General features: G+C 43.1%; 1 protein-coding gene across 2 annotated transcripts in view; it reads right to left on the bottom strand.

Moving 5' to 3' along the window:
• luzp2 (leucine zipper protein 2) overlaps nt 1-14,849 on the bottom strand; it is a 358,151-nt gene that overhangs the window by 80,619 nt on the left and 262,683 nt on the right. The window contains exons 8-9 of one of the 2 annotated variants that reach the window (XM_078549536.1): nt 11,932-12,006; nt 3,237-3,401 (exon numbers count right to left, since the gene is read on the bottom strand). In XM_078549536.1, the coding sequence (XP_078405662.1) occupies nt 3,237-3,401; nt 11,932-12,006 (240 nt within the window). The remainder of the gene's footprint in view (nt 1-3,236; nt 3,402-11,931; nt 12,007-14,849) is intronic. The other variant, XM_078549537.1, reaches the window with a different exon arrangement.

Genomic DNA, 14,849 nt, shown 5'->3' with positions numbered 1-14,849 from the left:
GTATCTCATTGAAACAACAATTCGCCTCGCGCCGTTTTACCTAAAATCCTGCAAATTTTTCCTATGAGGTCAGTTTAAGAAATCATTGGTTTTCCATTATTCAACATCTTGGCTGATCCTGTGGTTTATTGGCTTCTCCTACATTTAATTATTTACCCAGGATTCATTTCAAAGGAGCACATGACAGGCTGGCTCAAGGGGTAGAAACACTTTCAACCCAGATTAACTTGCTAAACAAAATGGGTAGAATCGTCCCAGAGTTGCACTAAGTGCGGTAGGGTGTGAAAAAAGACATTTTAGCTGCTGTCCGCAATGGTGGGTTTTCGCGCCGTATCGTCACCTTCCTGCCTCATTAATTATGCAACCCCTGTAAACACGCCATCTCGCTGGCAGGTGGACTCCGATTTGTCCACCACGCCGTTACCTCACAGCTTTCTCACGCCGGGCGCCATATTTAAACTGCAGCCGCGCGCACGCTTCTCAACGCTTGCAGCCCAATACTGCTCCGGTGAAAACATGGCCCCAAAACCAAACAAGAGTGCAGCCCCCCCGCGATTCAGTGATGCATCCTTGGGACACCTTCTGGACACTGTGGAAGCCCACCGTGATGTCCTCTACCCCTGCCCTGGCCACAGGAGGCCCATCAGTCTCATCACTCCGGCTTGGGAGGCAGTGGAAAAGGTGGTCAATGCCAATGGTGCACACAACTGATCGGCCACCCAGTGCAGAAAACGGGTGAATGATTTGATCTGTGCCGCCAGGGTAAGGCAACCAGCTCATCACTCTAAATTGACACACTCACAACGCCACTACATATTGACTGGCATCTCACTCACTGTCAGTTCAAGGGACATCGCCATTCACCCTCACACACACATCCTCGCATCTCCACCTGGCCTCAACTCCTCTAGAGGCTGCCTCCTTAGTTGTCATCATCTTGAGGCCACTTGCACAGATCAACATTTGCCCTCATACACACCCTGGGATAACCCTTTCCCTGGTACAGACCTCACCCTGCAGCCTCTTCCCTTGCCTGAGGCCACTTATCCCCCTTCCCCAAGCAAGCATTAGCCCTGCAGCCGTTGACAAGCCAACCCTAGCTTATGGCCGGTCTGGCAGGTAGAGACCTGCCCGTGAGCACTCCCAAAAGTGATGTGATGCTGCCTGGTGCAGCTGACTGCGAGTGCTGCCCAAAGCAAGATAGGCAAACAAACCTCGAAGTCCCGACTGAAGTGCAGCTCGCCAGGTGCACATCACTTATTTACAATTGTGAAACACGGCGGTGTGCCTGGATGATTCAGCATCGGGGGGTGATTCCAGCGAGCTTATAATGAGACGCTAAAGTATTGAAATTAGGTTCCCGATGTGTGGCAGTGGGAAATGTGACCTGCCATTGATGGCTAGAGCGGACAATTGCAAACTGGTTTCACGACGGCGTAAATCCGATTTTTGGCCATCTCGCCATATTGTCTGCTCACACCCACCATGACGCCTGCTGCCAATGGGACCGGATGATTCAGCCAATTGACTCTTTCTCCAATTTGGAGATGGTGTGGAGAGAGGTGCAGAGAATAGTTCACGAAGCAACCCAGAGGTCGTGGCATCCAATGCCACCATGATAAGTGGTTAAATTAAATTCAATAATAGTTTCGCACCAAAAAAAAACCACGAAAAGCTACTGCATTGCCACAGAGGCTAACTGGCTCATTAATCTCCTTCTGGTAGGAATGATCACGTGAACAGGGTAACTCCAGTTTGTGCTACATGGTCAATTCTTGATGCCTTCTTAAGCAAACCAGTTAGTTCTGTTCAATCATTATAAAAATCAGTACTTGAAGAAACCCAAATGGGATATCAGCAATGATCCCGAGATAGTTTAAGGATAAGACCAACCAATCTCAGTCCAGCTTATACCGCAGAGCCCTCCTCAATAACCGTCTGGAGGAACTGCACACCCGTGTGATATTTTGGTTGGCAGGCCATGTGCGGGAGTCAGCAGCGTACCCACCGACAATTAAACAGCCTATTAAGGCCTTTAATTGATTAATTGATTGGAAAAGGCCAAGCAGCCTTTGCATTTTTGGCGAAACCTCATCCACGGGCAGGATGAGGATTTGACCAGTGATTAAGAAAAAAGTAAAAAAAAACTTTTAACACTGCTATTTAACATGTCCCCGCTCATGTGACAGAATCGCATGAGGGAGCATGTTTACATTATTTAAAATATCTTTATTTTTACTGTTAAAAATCTCCAGCTCCCTGAGGCAGCTCTGTGCCTCAGGGAGCTTTTACTGCCTGCACCCCTGCGTACATGCGCAAACTTCTGCGCTCGCCCTCCTCCCACCCCCCCCACCGCGCACCCTGCCAGTGCTGAGTGTTGCAGCGCCTGTTTCACGCTGGCTGGCTGCTAATTGGCCAGCCAGCGTGAAATCGCGGTCGGGGCCCAATGACGAGCAGCGGTCGGGCCCGCCCACCGCGCCTGCCCGACGAGGGCAAAATTCTGCCCCAAGTATTCCCTGAGTACGCCTCCCTATCCCTGTAATTCCCTCCAGGCAACCCTCTGTGATATCCGAGCTCCTCTAGTTCTGGCCTCTAGGACATTCCCGATTTTAATCAATCCACCATTGGTAGCTGTGCCTTTGGCTGTCTATTTTCTAAGGACTGGGTTTTCCTCTATAAACCTCTACACCTTTCTTCCTCACTTTTCTCCTTTAAGATGCTTTTTAAAACCTACCTCTTTGACCAAGCTTTTGGTCATCTGCTCTAATATCTCCTTACGCTTGGTATCCAATTTTGATTTATAGTGCCCCCTGTGAAGTGTCTCGGGATGTTTTATTACATAAAAGATGCTATACAATTCCAAGATATGGTTGACCTGATGCTGCACCTTTTAATGGGATGGTTTGCTTGGGAGAGAGAACATATACTTTATAATGCAAATTATCAGCAGCGATTATCTTGACTCCTTTCCAAAAAGGGAAGTGTTTGAGTTGCACTATTAGTGTTCTGCCATTTGTGTTTACGACTGAAAGTGTTGATTCATTGCAAACTTAGCTCGCCAATCGATTTTAAATATTCTCATTAATTATAATGAGCTGAAGCAAGTAAACAAGCAGATCTCACTCAAACATGTTGGTGGGATAAAGTGATCGCTTCATTCGGATCAATAGTTTCAAAACACCAAAATCTACCAATTGCTTTGGACCCAAGCACACCTTGAAGTCTGGATCACTTACCTTCCTGTTGGTCTGGTAAAATGGAAGTCGGGAGTTGTTTTTAGTTAATACCATTCCATTCTCCGTGGTTCTAGGAGGGTTGATGCTCATAAAGGGAGGCTGGTTTTTCAGGACTCCAGATACACAGAGCTGTGCCACCTCCTTTAAAGCCTTCAGCTGGGACTCCTGAGACAAGGAAGATCACACACTGATTCAATCCCATCGAACCATTAAATTAAGACCCTTTTGAGCTTTTGCAATCGATCAGGGCATAGATGCTGCATAGCCAACACTTTAAACTGTTTAATTATCTGTTGATTTTATCGCTTTTTCTCATGCACAAGAACAACTCCTGTGTACCTGTACTTGAGATTGCGAAATGCAGGCTCCTGATAATTCAAATATGTACGATCAACAAAAAAAAAAGCCATGAACTAATGGATGTGCGTGATATCACAGAATCACAGAATCACACAGTGCAGAAGAGGCCCTTTGGCCCGTCGAGTCTGCACCAACACGGGAATATAGCCCAGGAATTCTGAATATTTCAGTGGGAATCTGGGTAGAACCTGCTTCCTATAAGTTTTCCCCCTTTTCCGACATCAATAATGAAATTCCATGTGTAGGTTTAGACACCTATTTTACCCTCCATTGTCGCATAATCACAAAGAAGCAGCAAAAACACAAGTCAAAGTATGATAAAGTTCCAAGTGAAGTTAAACTTACAATATTTATTTTCTTAATTTTATTATGAGCACAGGGTTAACACAGGGTTAACGAAGAAGACCAAGATGTAGGAGCAGAAGTAGGCCATTCAGCTCATCTAGTCTGCTCTGCCATTCAATGAGATCATGGCTGATCTGATAATCCTCAGTTCCACTTTCCTGCTGTTTCCCCATAAGCTTTGATTCCCTCACTGATTAAAAATCTGTCTATCTCAGCCTTGAATTATAAAAAAAAAAAATCAAGGCTCCAATGTTTAATAATCTGCTTTTCCCCTGGCTTTCTCCCTCTGGGCTGTACACATCTTAGCCTAGGCTTTCTGGCTATGTCTCACTAGGGAAAATGGGATTAGAAATGTGATCAGGCGCACGCACTTTCCCGTCTGCCATTTTTCCAGCAGCCAATCCAGTAGAGTGGGTAGGCGCATGTGAATCATGTGAGAATAAGGGGAAATGACCTCTGCCATCTCTGTCCTGCATCCACTCAGTTTAAAAGCTGGACGTTGGGACCACTTGCTAGGTACTGGCATCCAGCAGTCAAAGGTTTGTGGAGGGACCCCCAGGGCTTGAACTGAAGAGAGGGCTGCGACGGGTCTCTGACGAGTATGGCTGTGTACAAGTGGAAGGGAAAACACACTACAGAAGTCTGGAGGCAGCTGCCTTGGCACCTCCTCCTTCAGCAGGCCCTGAATAATGCAGCAGCAAGCCTCCAACCCACAGCATTGTATATCTGTTTCGTGAAAGGCAGGGAGCCTGCCTTCAATATTCAAATGATTCAGAAGCCGGAAAGTCAGCCACGGTCGGTGAAAGGAATGGGGCACCTCTGTGGCAAACCGAGATCACACACCCAATCAGAAAGCTTTGGGCCCTGTGCCAAGAAGGTGTGCGGTATTTCCATGCCAACATCACCCTCGGTCACTTACCTCCACGGCAGATGGTGAAACTTGAATTCAACAAAAACATCTGGAATTAAAAGTCTGATGATGACCATGAAACCAATTGACGATTGTCGTAAAAACCCATCTGGTTCACTAATGTCCTTTCGGGAAAGAAATCTGTCAACCTTACCTGGTCTGGCCCACATGTGATTCCAGACCCATAACCAAGTGGCTCTTAAATGTCCTCTGAAATGGTCTAGCAAGCCACTCAGTTCTCAAGGGCAATTAGGAATGGGCAATAAATGCTGGCCTAGCCAGTGACGCCCCCATCCCATGAACGAATAAAAAAAAAAATGCTCCATTTTATTTTTGCTGTGTTACCTGTGTACATCATCATGGTAACCCATGACTTTGCCGTTGTAGTCTGGTTTAACGCTGTACATCATAACTGGAAAAAAGCCATCAGGCATCTCAAATTCCTTCTTTTGCAAGCAGGAGGAATTTTATATTCTTCGAGAATAGTCTTTTTGCCACAAATAATGATAATAATCATGCAAACAGGTATGGGAAAACTTTCCGTATTCACATTCCAAATAAAATACCAAGAGTGGACTAGCAAGAGCACACATCAGTGTTGTAAGTATTCTGTTGTGTTAAACAGCAGGGCAATGGCAAATTCATTAAACCAGTTCTTTTTATGTTTTTTTTGCAGCAGAGGAATACAAGCAATGAGAAGGGAAACTGATAATAAATCATGAAGAGGAACTTATTGGCTCCAGTCTAAGGGACAGAATGGTAATGGAGAAAATAATGGGACTTAAGATAATTAAAACTTCAGGACCTGGTTTTCACTTAGGAAATTGCAGTTCATGTCTCCTGCCAACAGTACAGCTGAACTTGGAAATTCAGCAGGAAAATTCACTTGTGTACATATCCCAATCTTTCTTGATTCCAGAACTGTGCTGTTAGATTCGAGATCTACTCATGCCGCTATTATTAAAGAAGGATGGCAGAGAGAAACCAGGAAACTACAGGCCTTGTCAGTTTAGCATCAGTTGTGGGAAAGCTACCAGAATCTGGAGATAAAGAGAAACCATTTCTTCTGGCGGGAGAATCAAGAACAAAGGGATATAATCTTAAAATTATAGCTCTGCCATTCAGGAGAGAAATCAGAAAGCTCTTTTTCACACAAAGGGTAGTAGAAGTTTTGAACTCATTTGGCAAAAAAAAAGCTTTGAATGCTAGGATAATTGGAGCTGCCAAGACTGAGATCAATAGATTTTCGTTAGATAAGGATATCAAGGGACATGGAGCAAAGGCAGGGAAACTGATTTGAGGTGCAGGTTTGCCATATCATAATTGCATTGTCAGAGCAGGCCTGAGGGTCTGAATGACCTACTCCTGTCCATAAAGTTCCTATGTTCCTAATCGTGCATTTGTTGCCCTTCGTAAACAGCTGAGGACAATTTAATTTTAAACGTTGTTATTCAGTGTCATGTTGTTCCTTTGTTTCACAGCCAGTGGCAGGTAGTACTAATTATGTTATAACAAGAGAGATGATTTGGTCATTACATTATCAAAAAGATAGGAACGGATTATCTGTCAAAACGTTGGCCAGCTTGGAGCAACTACAGAAATGTTACAAGTCTACGGGCCACCCCTGGCTTGATATGTCACTTTGTTTTATGTTGCTTTGTTGGATAAATTTTCTTATACTCTTTTAATAAACCTAAATGATGTCTGCCTTATGCTAGAAGTAAGGGGCATAATAGAAGTGCCTTGCTTCCAGATTAAATTTGCATTGTAATTCATCGCAAAGCTGAACAAATGCTTTCCAAATACTTTATTGAATTGCTATGAGCTCTCTCAGAAATAGGACAGCCCAGTGCCAATGTACTTAACTATAGTCTGACACTACAAACCCAACACCACAATGTTTATCACTTCAACTACCATGGGTCACTGAGAATCTGGTTGATATACATTTTATACAATGAGAAAAAACAGAGGAAACCTATTGAAGTCAAAATTGTTCAAAGCGTTTTGTAAATGTGCAAAATAGTCAGAAAATGTAAATGATCATTTTTAGGGAAGTTTATGTAAAAGGCAATATAATAAACAATGATTCTCCTGATTGTTTTAGAGGATCTAAATCATAGTTATTGACTGACAGGTGTGAGGGGAAGGCTGGGATATGTGCTGGCACTTTGCCCTCTTTTGGATTGGACGTTAAATTTTGTTTGGGAATTTTGTAAGGCTTATCTTCTACTTGTCCCTAGGCCAAGGGGGTGTGCCTCGGGAACTCCTTGACTTCCTCAACAAATTTATTTAAGTACAAAGGGTTAACAGTTGGGATATGCTAATGTTTGTCGTGGATGATTATGTACCACTGACACTAGTCGATCATGCGTTAGACCCGAGAGAGAGAAGTTGGAATCATGGCTCGGAGCTATGTGCCCATTCTACAACCTTAGAATAGTACTAATAAACAGGTGGCAGTCAATTAATAAACAGGTGTTAAGCAGATACCAGAGTATGTCTACAGTCTGTCCAAGAACCAAGTTCTACGTTTAGAGTCTCAGACAGAAAGACCCAATCTCAGAACATTTCTCCCTTTATACTCTTGAAAGATCTCAGCAGAATGTGCTAATGGCAATTCCTCAGCATGAGGAAGATGCTTGCCATGGAGTCCCAGAGGAGAGAGAGACAGAAAGGGGGGAGAGAAAGAGAGAGAGAGAGACTGTAAGAGATGGAGTAAGGTTAGTGCAAGGAAAAGGAGGTGGTAAAGGGAAAGTAAAAGGCTAAGGGGGAAACAGCCTTAAGAGGGAAAAAAAAATCCAAAATTGACATTCCATGCCTGTAGTCTGTCATTAGTCAGTCAGTTGGTTGGTCTGTGGTCGATGAGGGGTTACGTGCCTTCTTGAGCTTTCTTCTTGCTCTCGCATCTTCAGCCTTCATCATCCACCAATCATTTTTAGCAGTTAACAAATGTGCAACTTTCAAGAGCCATTCGGTACTCAAAAAGGTACTCAGCAGAACTAATGGTGGTAGAGACCTGGTGAAAGTCACTTTGAGGCCTTCTAAAATCTCCTAACTTTCAGAGACATTATCACAGAAGCTTAACAGCACAGAAGGAGTCCATTCAGCCCATCATGTCTGCACCAGCTCTCCAAATGAGCATTATGACCTAGTGCCATTGCCCTGCCTTTTCCCCGTACCCCTCCACATTGTTTCTATTCAAATAATCATCTAATGCCCTCTTGAATGCCTCAATTGAACCTGCCTCCACCACACTTCCAGGCAGTGCATTCCAGGCCCAATCCACTTGTTGTGTGAAAAACTTTTTCCCCACGTCACACTTGCTTCTTTCGCAAATCACTTTAAATCTGTGCTCTCTCGTTCTTGATCCTTTCACGAGTGGGAACAGCTTCTCCCGATCTAATCTGTCCAGCCCCCTCATGATTTTGAACATGTCTATCAAATCTCCTCTTAGCCTTCTTCTCTCCAAGGAGAACAGTCCCAACCTCTCCAATCTATTCTCATAGTTGAAGTTTCTTATCCATGGAACCATTCTTGTGAACCTCTTATGCACTCTCTCCAACGTGTTCACATCCTCCCTATCATACGGTGCCCAGAACTGTACACAATATTCCAGTTGAGGTCAAACAAGTGTCTTAAATAAATTCAGCATTAAGGGAATTGATTCTGGATTTTGATTGATTGATGGTGATTGAACCTTAGCTGGTTGGCATGATTTGAGTGTGAGACAAAGAGTTTTAAAAAATAACTGCTAAGCCCATTTGGGCCTCTGAGGGATTCCACTTCATCTTACAATGTCAGATTGGCCCAGGCTGGGTACCTGCTGCTAATGTACTCTTTCACGCAACAGCAGTGTAGGTTATCTTGTCTCAGGAATTTAGGATTAATCCCGTGCTTTGGCAACATGAGTGAGAGCTGCCCTCCACTAGACACACACAGTCAGATTGGCGTTCCAAGAATTCCCAGGCCATTGTATTTAGCAGTTGAATGACAGCACTGGGAAAGTCCAAATGGAGAAACCTGGTGAGGTAACTGATGTTATCACCATTGTCACATTTAGGAACATAATCCGGAATCTTCCAGCCCCGCCGTGGTGGGGCTGGTGAGCCATTGAAAATTCTGTTCACATCGGCGAGACCGGAAGATCCCACTGGCGTGAGGGGCTGTAAAATCCCAGCCGCAGGAACAGGAGCAGGACATTTATCTGCTTGAGAACGCATCGCCATTCAGTGAGACCATGGCTGATCTGTGATATTCGCCTTTTTGTCCCATGTACCTTTGGTTAATAAAAATCTATAAACGTCAGACTTAAAACTAATAATTGACCTAGCATCAACTGTCTTTCAGAAGATGGTTCCAAACTTCTAGCAGCCTTTGCATGTAGAAATGCTTTATAACTGCACTTCTGAAAATCCTGGCTCTAATTTTTAAGTTATGTGCTCTGGTTCTGGACTCCAAAACCAGAAGAAATAGTTTCTCCTTATCTACCCTATCAGTTATCCTTAATACCTTGAAAACCTTGATCAAATCACTCCTTAAAATGTCTAAATTCCAAAGAATACAACCCTAGATTGTGTAATCTCACCTTGTAAATTGACTCTTAAAATCTAGGTATCATTCTTGAAAACCTACATTGCATTCCCTCTAAGGCCAATATATCCTTCCTTAAGTGTGGTGTCAAGAACTGCTTACAGTGCTCCAGGGTATAGTCAAACCAAGGCCTTGTATAGCTGTAACATAGCTTCTACCCCTTGTCTTCTTGTCCGTTTGATATAAAATCCAACATTCCAATTGTCTTTTTGATTATCTTTTTGTAACTGTCCATGACATTATAATGATTTATGTCTCTTGGATCTCCACTGTTTCTAGCATTTCACCATTTTGAAAGTACTCTGACTTTCTTTTAGGTTCAGCGTAAATTACCTCAAACTTGCCAACTCCAAATCCATTCGCCAAAGTTTTCCCATTCATTTAATTCATTAACATCTTTTTGTAATATTATACGACAATCTACAGTGTCTATCTTTCTTTCAATGGCCAAAGCCATTAATAAATATGGTGAACTATCCAGGCCCCAACACAGACCCTTGTAGGTCACCACATTCTGCCAATTAGAATATTTGTCCATTATCCCTATTCTCTGTCACCTGCCACTCAACTAATTTTCTAACCCGATCAACAATTTGTCTTCAGTTCCACAAGCCTCAGCTTTGGCTAATGATCTCTTATGTAAGACTTTAACAAATGCCATCTGGAAGTCCACATAAATAACATCCATAGGCATTTCCATCATCACTACTTTTAGTCATCTATTCGAAAAAAAATTCAACTGTTGGTGACCTCTTCAAAAGAATTCAATCAGATCCGTCAGCCATGGCCTACCTTTTACCAATCCCAACTGTACACTCCCTAACCAGCTGTAAATTTTCAAGATCATAAAATAAGTCACAAACCAAACGCTCAGCACAGCTGTTGTGTGACATGTACGCCAGTCATACATACATCATGCTGTGCCTCATCCTGAAGAACTGATTTTTCTTTTTTTTCCAGGAATAAAATGTCAACGTGAAACAGCAATATGTTGCCCTCTAACAAATTGTAGACAAATGTCCTCAGTGAATGATCTTGTTTTGTTCCCTCTTGGTTACCTCTAGCACATCCCTATGACTTCTTAAAGGCTCCTACTGATTAATGATCTTGAGGTCATGGCATCTGCAGCCGCACTGGGCCTGTTCCTTGTCTGGGAGAAGCTAATTCCCTCTGTTGCTTTCTTGTCTCTCCTTTGGTACCAATCCAATATATAATTTACCCTTGCATATATGTTGCAGACAAAAATTTCATCAGTATCAACCAACTACTGTGGCTGATCAAAACATGTTCATTGTATATTATTTTGTCAAAATAAGAATGCTTTCATTCAATGTGATTACTGTCAGTGAAGATTGAAAGCAATAAGATTTGTGCTGGGATATGAAATATTTTTGCTTGGAAGTAGCATTTTGTAGGCCATAATGAGTTTCCATCAGCAATATCAACAGGCACCTCTGCTTCCGCATGATTTCTCTTCCTAACAATAACAGCTATAGTTTAAAAGCATTGTGACAGGCCATTCTCTAGATAATTCAATAATTGCAAGGAAGAGGACAGCAAGTCAGATCAAACAGTAAATACTATCCAATTTTTATTGGCTTCTGATGGCTGGTTTACTGCCCTGTGCAAGACAGTTTGTGTCTGATATGGAATAACCTGTAAAATGAAAAATGAAATTTAGTGGGGAGGGGATTAAAACACCTCGGAACAGCCTCTGTATTGCAGTGATAAGGATAACTATCACTTGAATCACTGATAGTTTTACCAGTAAGCCTCTTCACCAGGGTAACTGTCTACTGGCCAATTGTAAGGAAAGGAGGGGGCACAGGGAGAGAAAGAGAATGTCAGTTTTCAAACAAGCTCAGATTTATTATTAGTGGCATTTTAACAAAAATTGCAGGCAACGCAGCAGCTAAGTTGTGCACAGAAATGCCACAGAAATAGCAATGAGATAATCACCTGCTTTAATAATGTTGGATGAGGGATAAAATGTTGGGCAGGAGATTGAAGAGAATTCACCTCCTCTTCTTCAAAATTGTGCCCTTGTGATCTCACCCAACTGAGAGGGCAGAGAGGTCTTCACCGAAAGAAGGGACTTCCTGACAGTGTAGCACTCACTCAGTGCACTGGAGTGTCAGCCTGGATTATGTGCTCAAGTCCTGGAGTGAGATTTGAACTCACAATCCACTGATTCGGAGTCAAGGATGCTGCCATGGAGCAAGGCGAGAACAGAATTCAGTCCTTTATCTCTGGGCTGTCTTGAACTTTCAAGGCTTCAGTAAAGCACATCTTTAACAACTTGTTCCCTCCTCCCCCAGCCTGTTCTGAACACGGGAATTGTCATATGTGCAAGAAAGCAAAATCAAACAATTTCACAATAGCTACATCTTAAAAAGAGCAGAAATGTTGCAGAACAGTGTCAGAGAAATAATAAGGTTCACGGTTGAAAAGGAAATTCAGTGCTCTCATTTATAAAATTTTTGTCACCTTATCACCTGCTGTCTTTTCCAATTCCTGTTTAGCTGCTAACAGTTTGTGCTCCAGATCAGTGAGTTGCTGTGCCTGGGTAAGAGAAAGATACAATAAATGGTGGTGCACAATAGCAGAACAACATAATTGTGCATTCAAAATCTGCTTCAGATGGGGTAACTGCATAATCTGACCAAATTATTTAAAGGTCACAAATTGATTGATGAACGTTGCTAGCTAGTAATAGATTGATCATAATGTCCCGTGTATTGGAGTGAATATGGGTCTAAGTTCAAAAAGTGCCATGATAACTTCAGATGAGAAAGGCCATTCCAACCATTTTAAATTCGTATATCTAGAATGACTTTAAAGCTCCACTTGCACCAAGCAGCTCACCAATGGCCTCTTTGAAGAAAGAAAACAACATATTGCCTTCTCAATGGAGGACAACAGCCAGAATGAGAGAAGATTGGGATTTGCAGCAGTGGGTGACTTCCCTCACACCCATTATAGAGCTCTGATGAAAGGTCATCAGCCTGAAACTCTCTCCACAGATGCTGTCCATCCTGTTGGGTTTTTCCAGCAGTTTTTGTTCTTATTTATTATCAAGGGCAGTTATATAGCTACTATAGAGGTCTTGTGGCACAGTCCTGCCTCACAGCCAGAAGCTTCGGGTTCGAGTCCAACCCCAGGACTTTATGGCCAGGGAAGATGCATTCATAGTGTGGCCAAACAGTTTAAGTACCCTGCAAATCCTTCAATGCAAAGCAATAGTAGGCGGCAAGAGTGGGAGAGATTCCTGGTCAGCCATGTGATGGAAAGAAAACTGGAGCCTCCACCATCACTATCCATAGCTCCAAGCTGCAATATATAAGTACAAAGTGCATGCTGTCATAGCAACTTCGGCTCCCTAACTCAACTGTACCATACTACCACCATGTAGCTACTGGCCAACGGAGGAAAAGCAGCAGCTTCTGTGAAGAGAAATGGTTTTCAAATGTGAATTTGTGTTTTAAATAGACCTCTTGCTGATCCACCAGTAGCCGTGCCTTCAAAGTGGGTGATTGCTCAGCTGGTCAGTGGGAAATCATGCTGGTGAGATGGTCAAGGCCCAGATTCTACAGTGCTAATGACAGGAAAACTATCAGTGTTTACGTCATAACTCTTCTGAAACCAACAACAACTTCTGGACTCTACATGCACAGTTAAATATGGAAATCCAGAAATTGCTGTTAGTGACTCTATAGGCTTCTATGGGGTGTTGAAGTTCCCTCAAGCTTCAATCAATTAGTAATCACTGAACTAATAGGAACTTGCTGTTTAACACTATTCATCTCACTGTAAAAACTCTTGAACAAGTTTCACTTTACTGAATGAAGTGTAACCGGGTGTTTAATTGTGTAGGAAGTATATAATTACTGCTGAACACCTCTCTGGCCCCAAAATCGAATTTTATATTTGGCAAATGTCGAATCTCTCCATTAAAACAACAACTTATATTTATATAGTGCCTTTAACATAATTAAGTGTCCCAGGGCATTTCACAGGAACATTATAAAACAAACTATGACACGTAGTCACAAGGAGATACTAGGTCAGATGACCGAAAGCTTGGGCAAAGAGGTAAGTTTTAAGGAGTGTCTTAAAGGAGGAAAGCAAGGTAGGGAGGCAGAGGTATAGAGAGGTACAGGGGAGGTATTCTAGAGCTTGGGGCCTAGGCAATTGAAGGCAAGGCCACCAATGGTGGAGCGATTAAAATTGGGGATGCCCAAGAGGCCAGAATTAGAGGAGCACAGATATCTGGAAGGGTAATGCGGTTGGAGGAGATTATAGAGATAGAGACGCACAATGCCATGGATGGATTTGAAATCAAGGATGAGAATTTTAAAATCAAGATGTCGCTTGACTGGGAGTTGATGCCAGCCAGCAAGCACAGAGGTGACAAGAGTACAGGACTTGATATGAGTTAGGACAGGGCAGTAGAGTTTTGGATGACCTGAACTTTACGGAGAATAGAATATGGGAAACCAGTCAGGTGTGCATTGGAATAGTTGAGTTTAGAGATAACAAAGGCAAGAATAAGGGTTTCAGAAGCAGATGACATGAAATGGGGCAAATTCAGGTGACATTACAGGTGTGGAAATAGGCAGTCTTAGCCATGGCATGACTATAAGGTTGGAAGCTCATCTCCGGATCAAATGTATTATCAAGGTTACGGACAGACTGTTGCCAGGGAGAGGGATGAAGTTGATAGCTAAGGAACGGAGTTTAGAGTAAGGATCAAAAACATTGGCTCCAGTCTTCTCAATTATTTAATTGGAAGAAATGTCTGCTTATCCAGTACTGCATGTCAGATAAGCCATCTGATAACTTAGCACAAGTGGAGGAGTTGAGAAACGTGGTGGTGAGGTAGTGCTGGGTGCCATCAGGGTACATGTGAAAGCTAATGCTGTGCCTTTGGGCGATGTTGCCGAGGGGCAGAATATAGATGAGAAATAGGATGGGGCCAAGGATAGTTCCTTAGGTGACACCAGTGGTAATGGCAGGAAGAGAAGCCACTGAAAGTCATCCTCAGGTTATGATTAGAAAGATAAGAATGAAACCAAGCGAGAGTAGTCCCACCCAGCTGGTCGATGGTGGTGAGGCTTCGGAGGAGGATAGCGTGGTCATCTGTGTCAAAGGTTGCAGACAGATCGAGGCGGATGAATAGAGAAAGTTTCTCTTTGTCACAGTCACAAAGGATGTCATTTGTGACCTCGACAAGTTCTGTTTTGGTAACTGTGGCGGGGCGGTTGGAGCGATACAAACATGGAGTTCTGGGAAAGTTGGGAACACATTCAAGGGCTTTTGAGCAGAACCAGAGATTGCAGATGAGATGGTAGTTTGCAAGAAAATGGGGTCAAGGGTTAGTTTTTTTGAGGGGAGGGGTGATAAAA

This window comes from Cetorhinus maximus, chromosome 9 (genome assembly GCF_964194155.1).
Source record: "Cetorhinus maximus chromosome 9, sCetMax3.hap1.1, whole genome shotgun sequence".
In the NCBI taxonomy this organism is placed as follows: domain Eukaryota; kingdom Metazoa; phylum Chordata; class Chondrichthyes; order Lamniformes; family Cetorhinidae; genus Cetorhinus; species Cetorhinus maximus.
This window is presented reverse-complemented; position numbering and strand designations above follow the sequence as displayed.